Source organism: Giraffa tippelskirchi, chromosome 6 (assembly GCF_054371585.1).
Source record: "Giraffa tippelskirchi isolate mGirTip1 chromosome 6, T2T-mGirTip1v1.2.pri, whole genome shotgun sequence".
In the NCBI taxonomy this organism is placed as follows: domain Eukaryota; kingdom Metazoa; phylum Chordata; class Mammalia; order Artiodactyla; family Giraffidae; genus Giraffa; species Giraffa tippelskirchi.
Genome location: NC_137280.1, coordinates 165110299 through 165130086, shown reverse-complemented (window position 1 = coordinate 165130086; position 19788 = coordinate 165110299). Strand labels below are relative to the sequence as shown.

The following is a 19788-nucleotide window of genomic DNA, read 5'->3' as shown; positions in this document are numbered from 1 at the left end:
ACTGAAACTCATCGTCAACCGAGCCCAGACAGACGCGACTGCGGACCATTATAATAAGTACTGAAATAAAGGTGTATGAAATCACCATAGGAACAGAAGAGAAATTAACTCTGCCTGGGGGTCTGGGGAGGGCCTCACAGAAGAGGGAACGATTTCAAGGGTAAGGACAAAGTCACTATGCGGACAGGGACAGGGGTTGTGCAGAGGGGTACTCTATGGAGCCCAACACGGCACATGCGGAGGCCTGAATGTGAGAAAAGGAACACGTCACTTCCACTTTCAAGAGGACAAGCTAAGCCCACACTGCAATCTCCTCTTCCTGCCAAACCACAGAAATCATGAATTGGGGGGGGGGGATGGAAGGGAAGAAGGGAGGGGGGAGAGAAGAGAAAAAGGGAGGTGAACCTACTGAAAAATTAGAGGAGAGACTCTTGTAGGACCATAAACTAGGGGTCCTGAGAGGATGCAGGTAGCAATCACAGGACCAAAGAGGAACTTGAAGGCTCAGAGGACAGGGAGCACCTCACGCCCTGCAGCAACATGGACACCCGAGTGGCCTGGGGCAGGGCAGGTCTAAGGTGAGTCTGCACATCCCTCTGTACCAGGAGGAGGAAGGACGCAAGAATTAACTGGAGCGAGTGTGAAGACCCAACTGTGGGGTACCTGGAGTATCAGAAAGCATAATGAGAACAGATTCTGAAACACTGAATTTAAATATGAATTTTTCATAATGATTTCAAAGAAAGATGCAGGAGCAGAGAAAAGGGAGAGCTCTACTTACAGCAGTGATAGTGACAGCCACTCAGTCGTGTCCGACACTTTGCGACCCCATGGACTATACAGTCCATGGAATTCTCCAGGCCAGAATACTGGAGTGGGTAGCCTTTCCCTTCTCCAGGGGATCTTCCCAACCCAGGGATCAACCCAGGTCTCCCGTACTGCGGGCGGATTTTTTACCAGCTGACCCACAAGGGAAGCTCCACTCTACCTACAGTAGCGTGCTAACCAATCAACGAAGAAGGAAAGATGGGAAATCACTATTTTGCAACCCCAGTGATCACAACTGAAGGGGTCATGCAAAATAAGGGTTTTGGATTCCTATTAATAATGCCAGTGTCATGAAAGATACCCCTCCTGCCCCCCTCCAAAAAAAACAGCTAGGAAACTGGGAACTGTTCTCAACTAAGAGACCAGGGAGACAGGAGAACTAAATGCAACACTCAGTCCTTAATTTCATACCGAATTTTTTAAAAAAGAAAAAGAGCTTTAGAATACATGGTAAAATGTGAATATGGATTATATTTTAAATAATAATGTAACAGGTAATAGCATGTTTCTTGAGTGACGGTTGCATTATGTTTAATAGGAAAATGGTTCTGTTCTTAGATGAGACATGCTTAATCAGGATTGAAGACATTCCATAATGTGTACTATTTACCATCATAATACTCAACTCTTTCATCTTTTTTTTTCTATTTGCAAAATTTCAAACCTAAGAACTTGACAAGAATAGGACAGTAAGCTCCAGAACTTATAAACACACACTTTGTTTTGTTTGTTGGAACCATTTGATGGTAATTTGTAAAAAGATGAAAAGAGGATTGAAAGAGTTGAGTATTATGATCTGACATATTCTAGGATGGTTATTCTGAGAGAATCTATTTCAGAAAGAAGCCAAGCAGGAAAAATTGACCAGAGGCTGATTTACCAGCAAGCCTAAGTTTCAAAGCCCTTCCTTATGGCTTGTTTCCAAAGTCCTGGGAGAAACCTGGGCCTTGGGTTCTTTCACATGACATATGCTTTTGTAAAATATGAAAAATGAGATATTCTGACTATGTCTGATGAAGACACAGGCCTCTTTCCAGTCCAACTCATTTCACCTTGCATCAGGCAGCTTTGGAGTAGCTGTGGACATTTTTAGGATGCTGCTAAAGAGGAATTTAAATTTAGGTTTAGTGAGATATTATTTGTGGTCTGTAGTCACTTCCTTGTAAGTGTTTGCAAGCTGTCTCGGTACGTGAACGGCCTTCAGGAATGCTCCCTCCGCCCACAGTGCAGACGAGTTCGGCATCAGGACACAAAGAGGCAGAGCTGAGAGACAAGCAAACACAACACAAACCGTGGTGCCAGCACCAAAAACAAAACAAAACAAAACCAATTATCATTCTTTTTGCTCTACAGAAAATCTCAGAAAGTGGTTATCATGTGAAGACTTGATCAAAGAATCTGGAGGCAAAAAAATATAAGAAAAGTTAGAGAAGTGCCAGGTTTTTAAAATAAAAGAAACTTTTTAATGTCTGTGGTATTTGACAGCTTTTTTGGAGTTGTAATTTCTTTGACTTTCTTTTCACATTCTAAGTAAAGATTCATTTGTATACATGTATGTCTGTTATTTTGTAGTTGTTTTTTTTTCTTACAAAGAACCTCTACAATTGTACAGATCTCAAATCCTACAAAATTTGGAACTACCTACTTAGCCCAAAAAGAAAGTCATTCTGACAGATAATTAAATCACTAGGATCTGAAATTCAGTGAAGATGATGAGTTTGAGGTTTATTTAAAATACAAATCAAAAGAGCTTCCGAGTCAACTGGATATGGGGAACACGAAAGAAAGACTGCTTGGATGATTCTAGTGTGTGTGAACAGATAGGTTTGGCATCATTTATCAAGACTGGGGGACTCAGAATGAAATTAGAACACTTCTTAACACCATACACAAAGATAAACTCAAAATGGATCAAAGACCTAAATGTAAGATCAGAAACTATAAAACTCTCAGAGGAAAACAAGCAGAACACTCGATGACATAAATCAAAGCAAGATCCTCTATGACCCACCTCCTAGAGTAACGGAAATAAAAACAAAAGTAAACAAGTGGGACCTGATTTAACCTAAAAGCTTTTGCACAGCAAATGAAACTATAAGCAAGGTGAAAAGACAATCCTCAGAATGGGGGAAAATAATAGCAAATGAAACAACTGACAAAGGATTAATTTCCAAAATATACAAGCAACTCATACAACTTAATGCCAGAAAAACAAACAACCCAATCAAAAAGTGGGAAAAAGACCTAAACAGACATTTCTCCAAAGAAGACATACAGATGGCTAACAAACACATGAAAAGATGCTCAACATCGCTCATTATTAGAGAAATGCAAATCACAACTACAATGAGGTATCACCTCACATCAGTCAGAATGGCCACCAACAAAAGTCTACAAACAATAAATGCTGGAGATGGTGTGGAGAAAAGGGAACACTCTTGTACTGTTGGTGGGAATGTAAATTGATACAACCACTATGGAAGATGCTATGGAGATTCCTTAAAACACTAGGAATAAAACTCCCATATGATCCAGCAATCCCACTCCTGGGCATATACCCTGGGGAAACCAAAATTGAAAAAGACGCATGTACCCATTGTTCATTGCAGCACTATTTACAATAGCTAGAACAGGGAAAGCAACCTAGATGTCCATCGACAGATGAATGGATAAAGAAGTTGTACATATACACAATGGAATATTACTCAGCCATAAAAAGGAATGTATTTGAGTCAGTTCTGATGAGGTGGATGAACCTAGAACCTATTATACAGAGTGAAGTGAGTCAGAAAGAGAAAGATAAATATTGCATTTTAACACATATATACGGAATCTAGAAAAATGGTACTGAAGAGCTTATTTACAGGGCAGCAATGGAGAAAGAGACATAGAGAATAGACTTATGGATATGGGGAGAGGGGAGGAGAGGGTGAAATGTATGGAAAGAGTAACATGGAAACTTACTTTACCAGGTGTAAAATAGACAACCAAGGGGAATTTGCTGTATGACTCAGGAAACTCAAACAGGGGCTCTGTATCAACCTAGAGGGGTGGGATGGGGGGGGGGAGGAGAGGCAGGTTCAAAAGGGAGGGGATATATGTATACCTATGGCTGATTCACATTGAGGTTTGACAGAAAACAGCAGAATTCTGTAAAGCAATTATCTTTCAATTAAAAAAAAAAAAAAAGATTGGGGAACTCAGTAGAAAGAGGAAGGTATCTGTGGAGACATGGGTCAGGAGAGAGACTGGAGCCAGAGAAAGAGACTGGGTAATCACCGTGTTGCTGCAGGGGAAGTGAGGACAACAGATTAGCAGGTTCAGGTCAGAGGAAACAGCAAGAAGAGGTGAAGAAAAAGGATGGGACCCTGGGCAACAGCCACAGGATGTACTGACTTGGTGCACGTGTGTGAGGAAGGCTCAGGGAGCCAGGAAATAAGACAGAGAATTACAACAACCAGGAAAAGCAAAAGTAGCTTTGCTGAGTGGAGAGAGGTGTGTTTGAATAACTTCAAAGGCAAGATTGTTATTAAAACGTCAATTAAATTGGGCGACAGGCATATAATTGGCAGCCCTGAGTGAAAACAAACCCAGTGTCATTGCGAAAGTCAAGTCAGACTGTAGTGGACTCAAGAATGAATGGGAAGTCAGGAAGTGGACTCAGGAAGTGTGGATGACTCGTTCAAGAACCGTGACCAGCAATAAAAAGAAAGTTAGGGAAGTAGAGGGGACATGGGGTCAAAGAAGGGTCAAGCCTGCTTTATTCACATCTACTAATGCTAAACACACATCTACTGTGGGAACCAAAAATCCTCCTAGAAATCCACCTAAGCATCATCAAAAGAATGCAGAAATAAACACTGGTGTACTCATACAATGGGACAATACACAGCCATAAAAGGAACAAATTACAGATAAGTTCTGCATGCATGAATCTCAAAAGTATCACACTAACTGAAATTAGCCAAACACAAGACACTGCATATTATATAATTCCATTTGTATGAGGGTCAGGAATAGATAAAACTAACTTATGATGTTAGAAGTCAGAATAGCAGTTATCTCTGGGGAGGGGTGTTATTAAGTGGGTAGGGGCATGAGAGGCTTCTGAAATGAGGCAAAAGTTCTATATATCTTGATCTGTATGAGATGGCTGTATAGATGCACACATATGTAAAAACGCATTAAACTGTGTTCTAAAATTAGTGAAGTCTAATGTCCTTTATTTTGCTCTATTTCAATAAAAGGGAAGAGAAAAATGAATAAAAACAGAATTTAAAGACAGTTTTACTGAGGAAATAATCCTTAAGAACTAGAAAACATCATCCATTCAAAGAGAATTCTGAGCAGACCCTGAGATATTTGACAATAATATACACAGCAGCAGTTACTGAAATTGACTGAATCAAAACAACCCACCAGCTAAGGAGTCAACAATACTCTCGAGGTGGTGTTGTCAACATATTCAACTCATTCACTGCATATCTACCTGAAAATTCAGCTCTCAACCCCACATCCTTATAGGGACAATTTATCTTTCCCAACTGAACAGTCCCTTAGATTGTCAAAAACAGTTTTCCAGGGCTCAGTGTCAGCCTAATAACTCTCCCATATCAAAAAGAACACAATGACTGACTTCCTTCACTTCAGAAAACTAAGATCATGGCATCTGGTCCCATCACTTCATGGCAAGTAGATGGGGAAACAGTGAAAATAGTGACAGACTTTATTTTAGGGGGCTCCAAAATCACTGCAGATAGTGACTGCAGCCACGAAATTAAAAGACGCTTACTCCTTGGAAGAAAAGTTATGACCAACCTAGACAGCATACTAAAAAGCAGAGACATTACTTTGCCAACAAAGGTCCATCTAGTCAAAGCTATGGTTTTTCTAGTGGTCATGTATGGATGTGAGAGTTGGACTGTAAAGAAAACTGAGCACTGAAGAACTGATGCTTTTGAACTGTGGTGTTGGAGAAGACTCTTGAGAGTCCCTTGGGCTGCAAGGAGATCCAACCAGTCCATCCTAAAGGAAATCAGTCCTGAATATTCATTGGAAGGACTGATGCTGAAGCTGAAACTCCAATACTTTGGCCACCTGATGCAGAGAACTGACTCATTGGAAAAGACCTTGATGCTGGGAAAGATTGAAGGCGGGAGGAGAAGGGGATGACAGAGGATGAGATGGTTGGATGCCATCACCGACTCAATGGACATGAGTTTGGGTAAACTCCAGGAGTTGGTGATAGACAGGGAGGCCTGGCATGCTGCAGTCCATGGGGTCGCAAAGAGTCGGACATGACTGAGCGACTGAACTGATACTGATATTTCACTTCTGTATAAGAGCAGTTTAAAAGAAAACCTTGTACCCATGAGAATCACAGTAGTTTGTGATACTTAGGTTTGACGTCTCATTATCATAGCCAATGATGAAGAGATGACAGCTGGCATTTGAACCCAATCATTTTGCTTTCAAAAAAAAACATTACTAATCATCAATAAACTTAATGCTTTTCAAAATTATCATGGTACCTGCACTCTCATATAAAAGAAAACTACTTACCATTTTGTCTTGTACCAACAGCCGCAATGATTACTGGAACTGAATTTAATGCTCTTTTTATCACTGGAATATAATTATCCTTCACTTCATGGAATGAAAACTTGTCGTTTACATTGTATTTGATCACAATGATGTCCGCACCTCCAATTAAATTTCGAGAGGTGTACCAATCACTGTCAAAAATGTCCTAAACCAAAATGTAAAGAGCAATCTTTAGTCTGCCTATCTTTAAATTCATCATGAAATAAACTGTAACATATTAGTTTAATTTTTTCACTACATTTTAATTTTTGAATTCTTTAAAAAAATTATCAACAAAAAGAACAAAAATGAAAAATAAATAAAAATTTATCTTTTAAAAAGTAACTACATGAAATTTAAAACGTTTGAAGTCAATCAACTCTTAAATTTTTTTTTATATTCATTTAGCCTGGAGAGTTATGTAGTGGTAAAACAGAACCTAGAGGATCCCTGAGACTCTGATGAAATAAGCAACCTCTTTCAACACCTGTACTTAAAAATAAGCACTTTGTTTTAAAATTATGCCATAGCTTTATCACTATAGTTTCAAAAATGTAACTCTGTGCATTTTAGATACAAGAGCATCAGTGTGAGTAAGGAAGCTTCAGAGGATTTTCTGTGACCCATTTAGTGCAGGATTGTTCAGCGTTTTGGATTATAATTACTGTGAATGCCGTGGAGCTCCACGTATTTTATATATATATACACAAATTTCATATATATCTTTCAACTTTATCCATTCTTTGGACAGTACTACATATATGTAGTGGTTTAAGGGAGGAGAATGGGGCAGGGAGAGGGTATGCTTTCATAAAAAGATAGTGTGTATTTTACGATGTTAACACGGTAAGGAATATACTTGCAATTCATGTATTTTCCTCATGTCAATTAAAAATCCAGGTTAAACCTTTCCAGTTTTGAAATCTTTATTCTGGACTACAGTTAATAATATTTAGGCTTCCCAGGTGGCACAGTGGTAAAAAATCTGCCAGCCAATGCAGGAGACATCAGTTTGATTCCTGGGTTGGAAAGATCCCCTGGGGGAAGAAATGGCAACTTGCACCAGTATTCCTGTCTGGGAAATCCTATGGACAGAGCCTAGTGGGCTCTGGTCCATGGGGTCCCAAAGACTGAGTGACGGAGCACGCACATTAATAATATTTATATTTAGAATTAAGGCCAAAAGAAACTTATTATGGACCCTATAAAGTTTTTAAGGATAAAACTTTGCACTTTAATATTTTAAAAATAATTTTTCAAAGTTATTGCGTGAACAGTGGTGTAAGAAAAACATCTGTATGTACCTTAAAACCATTGCTAAATATGCATAAGTGGCCTCCTTCTTCCATTCTGGTTAACTATTAACCATTATTTGTCCCTTCATGTGGCCTTTGGTATGTATTCTTAGGATGTAATAAAGCTAGATTAAGAAAATAGCTAGATGTGGCTCACAAGTCCAAAAAACTGTTGGCCTATGAAAGTTTGCACTTTGAAATAGGAGTTCAAAACAGGGTTTCAATCAATTGCAACAGAGCTTCTATTCTGTTAGAAAATTCTGGAGAAGGGTCACAGCAATGCCCTTTTGCAGAGTTTCTTCAACCAGTACACCCCCATCCCCCGGCAAAGCCTCTCCCAATTCCCTACACCCTCACAACCTGCCCGTTACCAAAAGTATACTCTGCGTAACAAGAATCACAGAATTTTTATATATGAATACCTTACTCAAAGTGGGACGGACACAGTGTTTTTAGAGGAAGACTTGAAAACAAAACAGAAAAAAAAGAGGCCAACTGTGGGGATACAAACAGCAAAGGCAAAACCTTGAACATCGTGGAGGATGTAAGAAGAGGGAAAAGTGAAATGGGACACAGATCAAGAAAATGTGAAAGCTTCCCAGCAGAGCTCTATGCTAATTTCCAAATCCCAAACCACAAAACCCATTCAGTTCCAACTGTATCTGTTATAGTATTCAAGCTCAAAGTGTGTAAGTACAACAGGGTATGTAAGTACAGTAAAGAAAGAGGGCAAAGTCAGATGAGTGGGATGAACAAACTAAAGAAAAGGGACCAATATCAAGCAGCCATTTAACTCTGGGAGAACAAATCAAAAGTAACTGCTCTTTGCATTCCAAATGGTTCAAAATTCCAGAATACTGGAGAGGTGTAGAAGGAAAAAGGAGACATTTAAGGGAAAATATTATGAGGAAATGGGTTTTGGCTTCATTAACTCTGTGGTATGAGGATATAAAGACTATAACTAATTTTATTTTTTAATACATATCAGAACTTCAAACCCTGCACAAGAAATGTGCACATATATTACCTCATTGCTTTTTATGGAATATTTCTGGTAAACAGGAAAAGATCTAGAAATGAAATAATAAAATTTAAAAAAACATGGATTTGAGAGACATACTATTAATAAATAATAAGCTACATAAAATGAATTTGAAGCACATTTATTTAAAGTGCCAGGTATAAATGGCAAAGATCCAGAGTAGGGCACACACCTACAGAAGAAAACTAAGAAAAAGGAGCACAACTATCTCATTCTAACTCCAAGGAAACAACACCACATTTCTTCAAACTATCGCAAAGAGAAAATGTTCCACTGATTTCTAGAAATACGAAGGAAATCAAATTCTCCCACCCCTCATAAATCAGTTCCAGGATTTCCTCTGGGTAGTTATGCAACACGAGGCTTGGAGCCACATTTGGGGAATGGAACTCATCTTTTAAAAAGAATCTGAATTTTTACAGTGAAACAACAATTTCGTTCTACTTGGTTGTGGGGCTGCCTTACAGCATCTATTAATGTTAAGTACTAACAAACGGCCTAAGTACTAACAAGCTGCCTCTGTGTACTTGTGTGTAAATCTTGAATGATATGTAGGAAAACTTTACTTTTGCTTAGTGTAAGCAATACATGGCTATGTTAAAGTTGTGATAAATGCTTTATTATTATCATAGCTACCACTTATTAAGTATTTACTACATGTTAGTCTGGATGCTAAGAATTCTACCCTATTCTCTCATTTACTCTTTGGCATAGCTCTAGCAGGGGGTGGAGGGGTGATTATTATGTTTATTTTACACACAGGGAAAATAAGGCCAAAAGAGGATGAGCGACTTTACCCAGGAACACAGTCACTAAGTACCAAGCTGAGGATCTGAAATCAGGTCCTTTTGATAGCAAAACCTGTGCTCTATCTGCTTTGCTGTGTCTAATATTCTGATTCAGTACATGTCAAATACCAGCTGATGAATACAATCAACTTTCATACCTCCAATGGGCTTTTACTTACCACCTAGAGAAGAAAAGCATCTTATAAGGAGTAGCTCTACAAACACTTTTTACTATGCCTGAAGACCATTATAACCCAGAAAACTGTGCCTGGCTACATACAAACTCAGTGCCTTAAAAAGGGCCAGAGTCTAACCAAACAAAAGGTGATTAGAATAATAAAACATAACAATCAAAAATCTAGATGACAAAGGTTAATTTTAACTAACTTGGAAGATTTCATTTACTACAATACACGGGATCACAAGTATTGCTTTTTGTTAAATTATTAATAATAACATCAACAGGAGTTAACTGCTCAAAAAAAAAACAAAAAACAAAAAAAACAGGAAAGGTTATCCTAACATCCTAATTCAGCTTATTTTATTTCCCCTACATTTATTTACTCTTTCCACTCAATATTTGTTCAACTGAGTGTAGACCCAATAAGTTTTTAGACTGTAAGATTTTTCACAATGAAATGATCAAAGGGGAAGAAGGGTTTCATTTGCTTGCATGGACTCCAGCCAGTAAGTTCTCTACCCGTGCTTCTTATGATCAGCATCATCAATGTCATAATTAGGAGTTTAATAGCCTCCCTGTTAGAATGAAAAAGCCTATTTTTCATTTATTTTAGTGTACTAACATAAATTTACTTTTTAGCTGAAAATTTTTTTGGACAAGTGATCTTTTCTTTCTGTAATATGGAAATCCACATAAGAAATGTTTTTGCGGACATTTTATACATTTCTTTGGAAAGGTGTATCAGTAGCCTATAGTCCCTAATTCACTTTTCTTAAACTGTGGTTTAAATGTAAATCTCACATAATGATAACCTGTATTTTTTTCGGACCTTAAACCTTCTTCCGTTATAAAATATAACACTTAGCTGCAATCTAGATTCTATACTAGCAAAGACTCAGAAACTTTGAAATAAGATTACATGAAAACATTTTTGATGCTACTGTGTACTGAAAAACATTTATATAGCATCAGGGTGTAGATTTCTTTCTTCTTTTATCACTCAAGAATTAGACTAGCATTTATCAACTTCATTACAATTTCTTCTAATCATCGCAAATTTTAAAGCTTTTTTCAAGTCTCAAAATAGTATCAGTAATATTTCTGATTTACGGGTCACGAAAAAGAAATGGCTAAATATATCAGGAACATCTGCACTATTAAAATTAAAAACTAATTAAAAAATTTTTCAAAGTGCTATAAACGAGTCGTTTAAAATTAATTCTCAGTCCCTGACTTTCCCCCTCCTTTCCAGGGGTCCTATTTCTGAGCTGGCCCCCAGTGAAATGTATTTTGGCTCTGTTGAGCTTTCAGAGATCTTTATTTTTAGAACACTCATATTACTATATCACCCACACAGGGTAAGCATGAAAAAAAAAAAAAAATCCACTGCTCTCTGCTGGTGAAACTTAGTGACCCCCGTCCCTTGGGGTTGGGACATTTTAAGGGTCAGCTGTCTTAACCAAGAGACAACCCACAATCATGAAACGTACGCCTAAATGCTTCACGTTCTCACTGGGGCTTTTTTTTTTTTTTTTTTTTTTGCCTTCTAAGAGTGTTCCTTGATTAGGCTGGCCCCTGCCCCATGAAACGAAGGACCAAAGACTTTCCCCAAAATGTTTTTTTTTTTTAAAAAAGAAAACTCTCCCCAGGTGACCCGAACGTTGACATTCATGAAAGGGGAGGAGGGCGGGCAAAAAGGAAAGAAAGGAAAGGAAAGCTCCGTCAGCCCCCTTACCCAGACGGGGCAGTCGTGGACCACCAGCTTGACGTTCCCGAACGCGCTGGCCTGATACTCGGTGAACACGGGCCGCGCGGCCGCGCCGCTAGCGCTCAGCAACAAGCTGCTTTCGTCCCCGGAGACCAGCGGGCTTCTCCCCAGGTAGGCGCGGATGAGCCCCGACGGCCGGCTGTCCTGGTGGAACGCGTCCCCCTCGTTCCCCAGCGCCACGATGTGAATGGACCTAAGGCGGCCGAGACCGGGGGGAGAAGGGGCGCGTGGTGAGCGCGGGGCGAGGACGGGCGCGCGAGAGCCCTCCGGGCCCGGGGTGGGGCGCACGGCACGCGCCGGGGCTGGAGACCAGAGCGGGCCCGCGACGCGTACGTACATGATCTCGAGTCCCCCGGGGCCGGGCGGCAACGCGGAGAAAGGTCTGCTCCTCGCGGCCTCCGGGGGCCAGGCGGCGGCGTGGTTTCCGCCCCCCACCACCACGCGCGCCCCCCCAGCAATCAGCTCATCCCGGGCCGCGTCTCCCCCTCCTCGCGCGCCTCCAGCGCGGCGCGGCCGACGCAGAGCGGGCGGGCGAGCTCCGGGGGCCGCGTGCGCGCCGCCAGCCAGTCAGGAAGTGCTGGGGCGCATCCCGGGGCGGGGGGGACCCGCCGTTCCCGCTCCCGGGCCCCCGCCGCCGCCACGGAGACTCGCCGGGCGCCGCGCTCCCCCGGCCGGGCGGCCCGCCGCCGCGCCTCCTGCTTCTGGCTCAGCGGCGGGTGGGGGAGAAGCCGGGCCTCCGCCCCCCTCGGCGGGCCGGGCGGCGGCCGCACGTGCCAGCCTTGGAGAGGGGGTGTCTTCGGGCGGACGCGGGGGCCTCGCTCCCCGCTGAGGCGCCCTCTCCCCGAGCCCGGGCGGCGGCGGCGGCGGCGGGCCGGATACAAAGGAACGGCCCGCGCGGGGCGCTGCGGAATATAAATTAATAAATACGACGCCCCGGCCCGCCAGCTCCCGGTCACCAATCCGCCTGCAGCAAGTTTGTTCAACTCGAAAGGCTGTAACCGGAGCCGAGCCGGGGAAAGGGGGGGGCGGGGGGTGGTGATGGGGCGGTGCGGCCCCTGCTCCCTAAAGACTAGGGGAAAAAGAAAAGGAAAAAAAAAAAGGTAAGGGAAGCCAGGGAAGCCAGCCCCCTGGCCGCTTCAGCAGCCCAATTTTTTTTTTGTCCTCCCCCCTTCTTGGCCTTGACCAAAAGTGTTTTTACCAAGTCTGCCGCTTGGTCATTTGTCAACATGTAGTACAGCTGTTTTCTACAGTCATACTTGTGAGAAAAAAAAGAAAGGCAACATTCATCGTGGTGCAGAAAGGGTTCTTTGTTCACGCACCAATTAATTCGCGAACGTCGCTTCTTGGGAGGATTATTTACTACTTCAAGCTATATTTGGCATCTTTTTTGACCAAAAGCCGGAGGATTTTTTGTTCTGTTTTGTATAAGTGTGGAGGTTCTGATTGTGATAGCTGTAGGAAGTCGTTACGCGTGAGGTGGTTTAATGTGTTTACAGACCAAATGCGAGCTTACGTGGGGGATTTTTCGGTACGCCGTTATGGCTACATGTTTAATAATAGCTTCTCAGACCAGCTGAAAAAATAACCATCGTGCTAATGCAAGGATACTTTAGATTCTTTCATGATAACGCCCTGAACTAAAGGCTGTGAGTGTCCCCAAAGGGCCTCAAACTGCCTCGATGCAAGTGAACGCTGGAATCCACTGGATTCGAAGAGGAGCCCTTGTTTACTCTGGGGCTCTGCCTCTCCATAAACATGAAAATCCTTCCAAGTGCTCCGTGTTGAAAGAGTTCTTGTTTATGCCTTTATTTATTTTGCCCTACTTTAAAATGTTGCTGTTTCTTTTCTCAACAGAGCTATTTTGAGGCTATGAAACAGGAGGTGCTGAGTAGGGCAGTGACAACCCGAGGGTGAGAGGCCTTTGGAATGTGAACAGCTTTTTATTGTGGGCCCTGATTGCTCAGTGGAAAGGGGTTTAATAGTTAATCATGCTCAGATAGGGTATAATGGGGGGCATTCTTTATGTAAGTCACTTATGTTTAAAAATCTTATTTCCCTTTGCACCCAGTATAGTTTCTCTTTTAGTCTCTAGAAGCACCCCGAAATAGTACAAGATCACCTTTTCTCATGGGTCATCAATCACTGCCAGTAACCACAAGTCAAAAGCAAAGACATTGGAATGGTTGAATGGATATCAAAAATGTGGTATGTACATAGAAAGAAATATTATTCTGTCTAAGAAAAGAGGGAAATCCTGTCACATGTTACAACATGAATGAATTGAGGGCAATAAGCTAGTCACAGAAAGACAAAGACTGCATTATTCCACTTACATGAGATATCTCAGGTAGTTAGACTCTTAGAAAGCAGAACTCTGGTTTTAAGGGGGCTTCTGGGAGAGGAAAATTCGGAGTTCAATGTGTAGAGTTTCTGTTTTGTAAGATGAAAATGTGAAAAGAACTGTTGCAAACAACGTGCATATGGTAATGTGCATTTTAAAATGGTGGCAATGGTAAATGTTGTGTTTAATGCATTTTACCACGAGGCAGAAAGAGAGAGAGTTAGAGTTCCTGGAAAGTGGTAGGAAGGGCTGGGAAGCTGGGAAGTTGCTGGAAAGTGGCAGACAGCATTCAGTTTTTCCTCAGTTATTGAGTTTGTAAGCCAGGCCAGTGCTGGTATGCACGGGAGATACTAAGATACATAAGACCCAGTCCTTATCCTTGAGAAGCTAAATCTATTATTAATGGTTACTATGCTGTGAATATTGATGCAATACTGAGGATCAATACTGATCCTTTTGAAAATGTACTTGTTCCTTAAAAATTATCATGCAGGCATATGCATTCAGTAATAGAGGTAGGAACAAAGTACAAGGATAAAGTTCAGTGAACATTAAGAGATCTGTGCCTTCTTTGTCATCGGAGAGAAGTGCATGGAGGAAGTAACCACTGTCTTAGGTCTTAGAAGAGGAGAATAAGCCTGCTAGCTTGGCAGCAAGGGGAGGTTAGAAATACTGGAAAGAACGGACAGACCTTATATGCAAATCACATGCAAAGATGTAGGGATGTGGATGATCATGGCTTATTCAGGGAACAGCAAGAGCTAAAATTAGTGCTGGTGTTCTGATGCCTTCATTACAGCAGGCAGAAATGAGAGTGGTAGAGGCTTCCCAAGAGATTTCCAAAGTCAGACTTGGTGATACTCAAGTTATAACCTTGGGATCCCTAGACCAATTCTGTTTATTTGACGAAGACTAGGTGGATGCTCACCAAACCCATTTTCTCTTCCAGGCCCCGTAGATAAAGGACATTTGCCAGAGATTTTGCATGTAGATAGGGCCATGAGACTAGTTCTCACTAGTGGAATATGATCCCTCCTGAGCAGTTAAGAAGTGTACCATCTCCATTTTTTTCCATCTGGCCATCTACCAACTGGATGAAGCCAGGTCAGCCTTGAAGCCATGTGTTTGAATGTGTTTGATCTGCAGCTTGGAAGCAACCTGAGTGTCTGAATGATTAGTTACAGCAGAGCCTCTTCACAGCATGCACTGTACTGTGATATGAGTGAGAAAATAGATCTTTATTGAATTAAACCAGACATTTTGGGGTCAATTATTACAGGAGGTAGTCACAAAATATCACTGATGGTCCATTTCCTGATATCTTAGAAAGTTTTTTTTTTCATAATTATCTTAAAGACTACCTTTTAAATAATCATTTCTCTTTTATGTACAATTTTTATTGGGTTTATATATTTGTAGTTTCCCTCATTAGTAGCATTAAGCGTTTGTTTGTTTTCACTTTTGCCAGGGTGTAACAAATTGGATTATCTTATGTCCTCCAACCTCAAGGTCACTGCAGAACAGACAAGGAAGGACCTACAGCCTTAACAGTATGTTTTTGTTTTCCTGGCTGGCATGCCATCATTTCATATTCATTCAGATAGATAGATGTTCTTATCCTGAGATAAAATATAACCGCATATGAGTGTAAGATGGATCTCCAAAGTGGGGAGCCGACATTGACCCCTGAAATTCCAGAAAAGGTATTTGAATTTTTATCTTCATTTATTTTTTATCGCCCCCCCCCAAAAAGGAAAGAAATTAAGCTCTGCTGATATTTAATGTGAGGATTGGTGATGGCACCCTGATTTGATTCCGAAGTGGGCAGGCATTCAGGGTGTTCCGGGGAGACGGTGGGAGCACCACAGCACAGAGAGAAGGGAGGACTCTCTCCTTTGTTCACTTTTTTTTTAATTTATTTTTTTAATTGAAGGTTAAATGCTTTACAGAATTATGTTGGTTTCTGCCAAACATCAGTATGAATCAGCCATAGATATACATATGTATAGGTAACATATTGCCACATGTTGCAGTTTCTCTATCTGAGTAAATGGATTTATAGATGATATTTAAGTAAACTATTACAGCATGGATCAATGGAGACAATGTTAATAATGCAAGAATGAGCAAACACAATGGACTGAGCTGATATTTTGGGCAGTCTTCAGGAATCACACTGCAAGGTGAAAAACTAATGACTAATCAGATTGACAATCAGTTGGCAATAATCGTTAAAAACGGTTGTAACAGACTTCGAGAATGGACTTGTGGACACAGCAGAGGAAGGAGAGGGTAAGACAAACTGAGAGAGTAGCCTTGACATAGATACACTATCATGTGTAAAATAGATAGGTAGTGGGAAGTTGCTGTCTATCACAGGGAGTTCGGCCCGGTGCTCTGACAACCTAAGGGGGTGGGTTGGAGGGAGGGGGTATATGTTTACTGATGGCTGATTCACATTGTACAGCAGAAACCAGCACAGCACTGTAAAGGAATTATTCTCCAATTAAAAGTAAATTTTAAAAAACTCTATTTAGGTATGGATTTATAGTTACTTTTGCTAACATCTTCACCTGAAGGATGCATTACAGTTAATAGATAATGTTCTGAGTGAAAGTGAAAGTCACTCAGTCGTGTCTGATTCTTTGTGTCCCCATGGAGCCTACCAGGCTCCTCTGACCATGGAATTCTCCAGACCAGAATACTGGAGTGGGTAGCCATTCCCCATTCCCTTCTCCAGGGGATCTTCCCAACCCAGGGATCAAACCCAGGTCCCCTGCATCACAGGCAGATTCTTTACCATCTGAGCCACCAGAAAAGCCCAAGAATACTGGAGTGGGTAGCCTATTCCTTCTCCAGAGGATCTTCCTGACCCAGGAATCCAACTGGAGTCTCCTGCATTGGAGGCGGATTCTTTACCAGCTGAGCTACCAGGGAAGCCCTATCACAATTAGCTAATCACTTAAAAACTGGACTTTTTAAGTCCAGTTTTTGAACTGTGCTGTTGAAGAAGACTCTTTGAGAGTCTCTTGGACTGCAAGGAGATCCAACCAGTCCATCCTAAAGGAGATCAGTCCTGGGTATTCACTGGAAGGACTGATGCTGAAGCTGAAACCAATACTTTGGCCATCTGATGCGAAGAACTGACTCATTTGAAAAGACTCTGATGCTGGGAAAGATTGAAGGCAGGAGGAGAAGGGGAAAACAGAGGACAAGATGGTTGGATGGCATCACCGATTCAATGGACATGAGTTTGAGAAAACTCCGGGAGTTGGTGATGGACAGGGAAGCCTGGTGTGCTGCAATCCATGGGGTTGCAAAGAGTCGGACACGACTGAGCGACTGAACTGAACTAAAAACTGGACATCCAAACTTGAAGATAAAGCTCAATGATATTTCTAAAATGTTTAAGAAATGAGCAATTCAAGCAATACTTTAGAGAAAATTCACCAATTATAAATGCTATGAAGTCTTTTCTGAGCTTCCTTAAAAATAAAAAGTCAAAAAGCAACATACCATTTGGAAAATAGTTTTCTTCTTGTGAAGATAACTGTTATTCCCAGCAACACATGGAACACAAATGGGGGAAAAAAACTGCATTCCATTGATAGCAAATACCTTGAGAATATGAATATAAAACATTGCTAAAGACCTAAAGACACAAGTATTGGAATATGTTACGCAATGTGGGAAGTTTACTATAATGTTACACAAAAAGCACAGATGTTTTCAATATGTCTCATGGTGTTGAATAGATTCTGTTTCAGTGTGGTATTTACTAGATTGTGTTTCAGTAATGAAATACATTTTAAAATGACAATTCTGTGAGCCACTAAAGGAAAGCTACAGTAGAGAAGATATTCTTTCTCTAATACAACTTATTTTCAACAATTGACTTTAAAAAAACAAAATTTATTTTATGCAAAACTTCTGTAAGTGAATGAGTTACTTAAAAAAAAATGTTTAAAGAAAAGAAGGATTCCAAGCTTACAATGAGAGCAACCACATGGAATTCATTTGCGGCATTTCTCATAAGCAGTTTTCCCAGCAAAGAAGCTGGAGCCAGAAACTAAGGTTAATTTTGTGAAAACAAAACTGGTATAGCAGTTTTTTAAAATACTTCTTTGCTGTGAAATATAACACATACAGAAAAGTGCATAATACCGATGCATGTAGCTAATAAATAATTATAAAGTAAGCATTCCTAAGCAATCTCCCAGTCCAGAAAATGGAGCCTTATCAGCACTCATGCAAGGGTACACACACACACACACACACACACACATACACACACACACACACATACTGCCCCCCACTCACAGCTGCCCCTACTCAGTTACAGTTCTATTCTTTTTCTTAGAATCATGAGCCTGATTTTTGTTATGACTATTTGTTTATTTTTCCTTACAGTTTTACTATCTATATGTGCATTCCTAAGCTGATATTCTGTTTTTTCTTGTCTCTGAACTTTATATGAGTTGAGTCTTATATATACACTCTATATACTCTACACACTCTGTATACTCTTTAGTGTCTTGGTTCTTGTGCTCATCTTCATTTGTAAGATTTATTTATGTTGTTGTAGCTGTGGTTTGTCCCTATTATTCCTTTTTTATTGCTGAATAGCATTCAGTGGATATATAAATTACCATTGACCTATCCATTCCATTTTAGATGCACGTGTGGGTTATTTCTAGTTTTGGCCTATTCCAAGCAAAGCCTGATGCGAAGAACTGACTCCTTGGAAAAGACCCTGGTGCTGGGAAAGATTGGAGGCAGGAGGAGAAGGGGACGAGAGAGGATGAGATGGTTGGATGGCATCCCCAACTCGATGGACATGAGTTTGAGCAAACTCCGGAAGTTGGTGATGGACAGGGAAACCTGGCGTGGTGCAGTCCTTGGGGTTGCAGAGAGTCAGACACAACTAAGCACACACATGTCATGTCATATGCCAGATATATTAAGTGCTTTATAAATATTGACTTTTTAAACTTTAAATAACCCTATTGAGTATGTTCTATTACTATTACTGTCCTAATTTACAGGAGAGAAAATTATAGCGTAGAGAGGCTAATTTACTTGCCCACAGCTATACAAACAATGAGAATCCAGGAGCTGTGATTCAAACTTAGGTAACTGGCTTCAGTTAGCAACCCCTCACCCACTATGTGTTTTGTGACTGAAAACGCATGTAACCCACAAAATCTCTGGTTATCTTATAGGTTTTTTTAAACCACTTGAATAACATTAGGTAAGATGGAAATGTATCCATCAGATTTAACCAAAATCTTGGCATAATAAGTGATAAGACTGAAAAATAAATTGTTGTTGTTCAATCACTAAGTTATGTCCAACTCTTTGTGACCCCATAAACTACAGCAGGCAAGGCTTCCCTGTCCTTCACTATCTCCTGGAATATATAAGTATGATTTGGCAACCCAGCTAATGGAGCAGTTCCTCCATTTAAATTCTCATATCTTTGTGAGCTCTTTTCAGAGAGCCTTTAAATAAACTGAACATAAAAGCAGACATCTGTGTTGCTGTATCACAAAATGTTGAACCAAGATTTAAAAGATAATGTTGTTGTTCAGTCGCTAACCTCATGGACTGCAGCACGCCAGGCTCCTCTGTCCTCCACTGACTCCCAGAGTTTGCTCAAATTTTGTCTGTTGAATCAGTGATGCTATCTAACCATCTCATCCTCTGTTGGTCTCTTCCCCTTTTGCTTTCAATCTTTCCCAGCATCAGGGTCTTTTTCATTGTGTTGGCTCTTTGCATCAGGTGGCCAGAGTATTGGAGCTTCAGCATCAGTCCTTCCAATGAATATTCAGGGTTAATTTCCTTTAGGATGGACTGGTTTGATCTCCTTGCAGTCCACAGGACTCTCAAGAGTCTTCTCCAACACCACAGTTCAAAAGCATCAATTCTGCAGTGCTCAGCCTTCTTTAGAGCCCAAGTCTCC

At 40.9% G+C, this 19788-nt stretch overlaps 2 protein-coding genes across 4 annotated transcripts in view; one reads left to right on the top strand and one right to left on the bottom strand.

The window, feature by feature from the left end:
- The window catches only part of RHOBTB3 (Rho related BTB domain containing 3), a 62609-nt gene extending 50421 nt beyond the window's left edge, over positions 1-12188 (bottom strand). For both annotated transcript variants that reach the window (XM_081498761.1, XM_081498762.1), the window contains exons 1-3: positions 11823-12188; positions 11453-11678; positions 6391-6577 (exon numbers count right to left, since the gene is read on the bottom strand). In XM_081498761.1, coding sequence (XP_081354887.1) covers positions 6391-6577; positions 11453-11678; positions 11823-11824 — 415 coding nt within the window. In that variant the 5' untranslated portion in view covers positions 11825-12188. The remainder of the gene's footprint in view (positions 1-6390; positions 6578-11452; positions 11679-11822) is intronic.
- Positions 11767-19788, top strand: part of SPATA9 (spermatogenesis associated 9) — a 49907-nt gene continuing 41885 nt past the window's right edge. The window contains exons 1-4 of one of the 2 annotated variants that reach the window (XM_081498770.1): positions 11767-11814; positions 13340-13395; positions 13571-13690; positions 15295-15376. The gene's annotated coding sequence lies outside the window, so the exon portion shown is untranslated. Of the gene's footprint in view, positions 11815-12287; positions 12586-13339; positions 13396-13570; positions 13691-15294; positions 15377-19788 lie in introns of those variants that run through there. The other variant, XM_081498771.1, reaches the window with a different exon arrangement.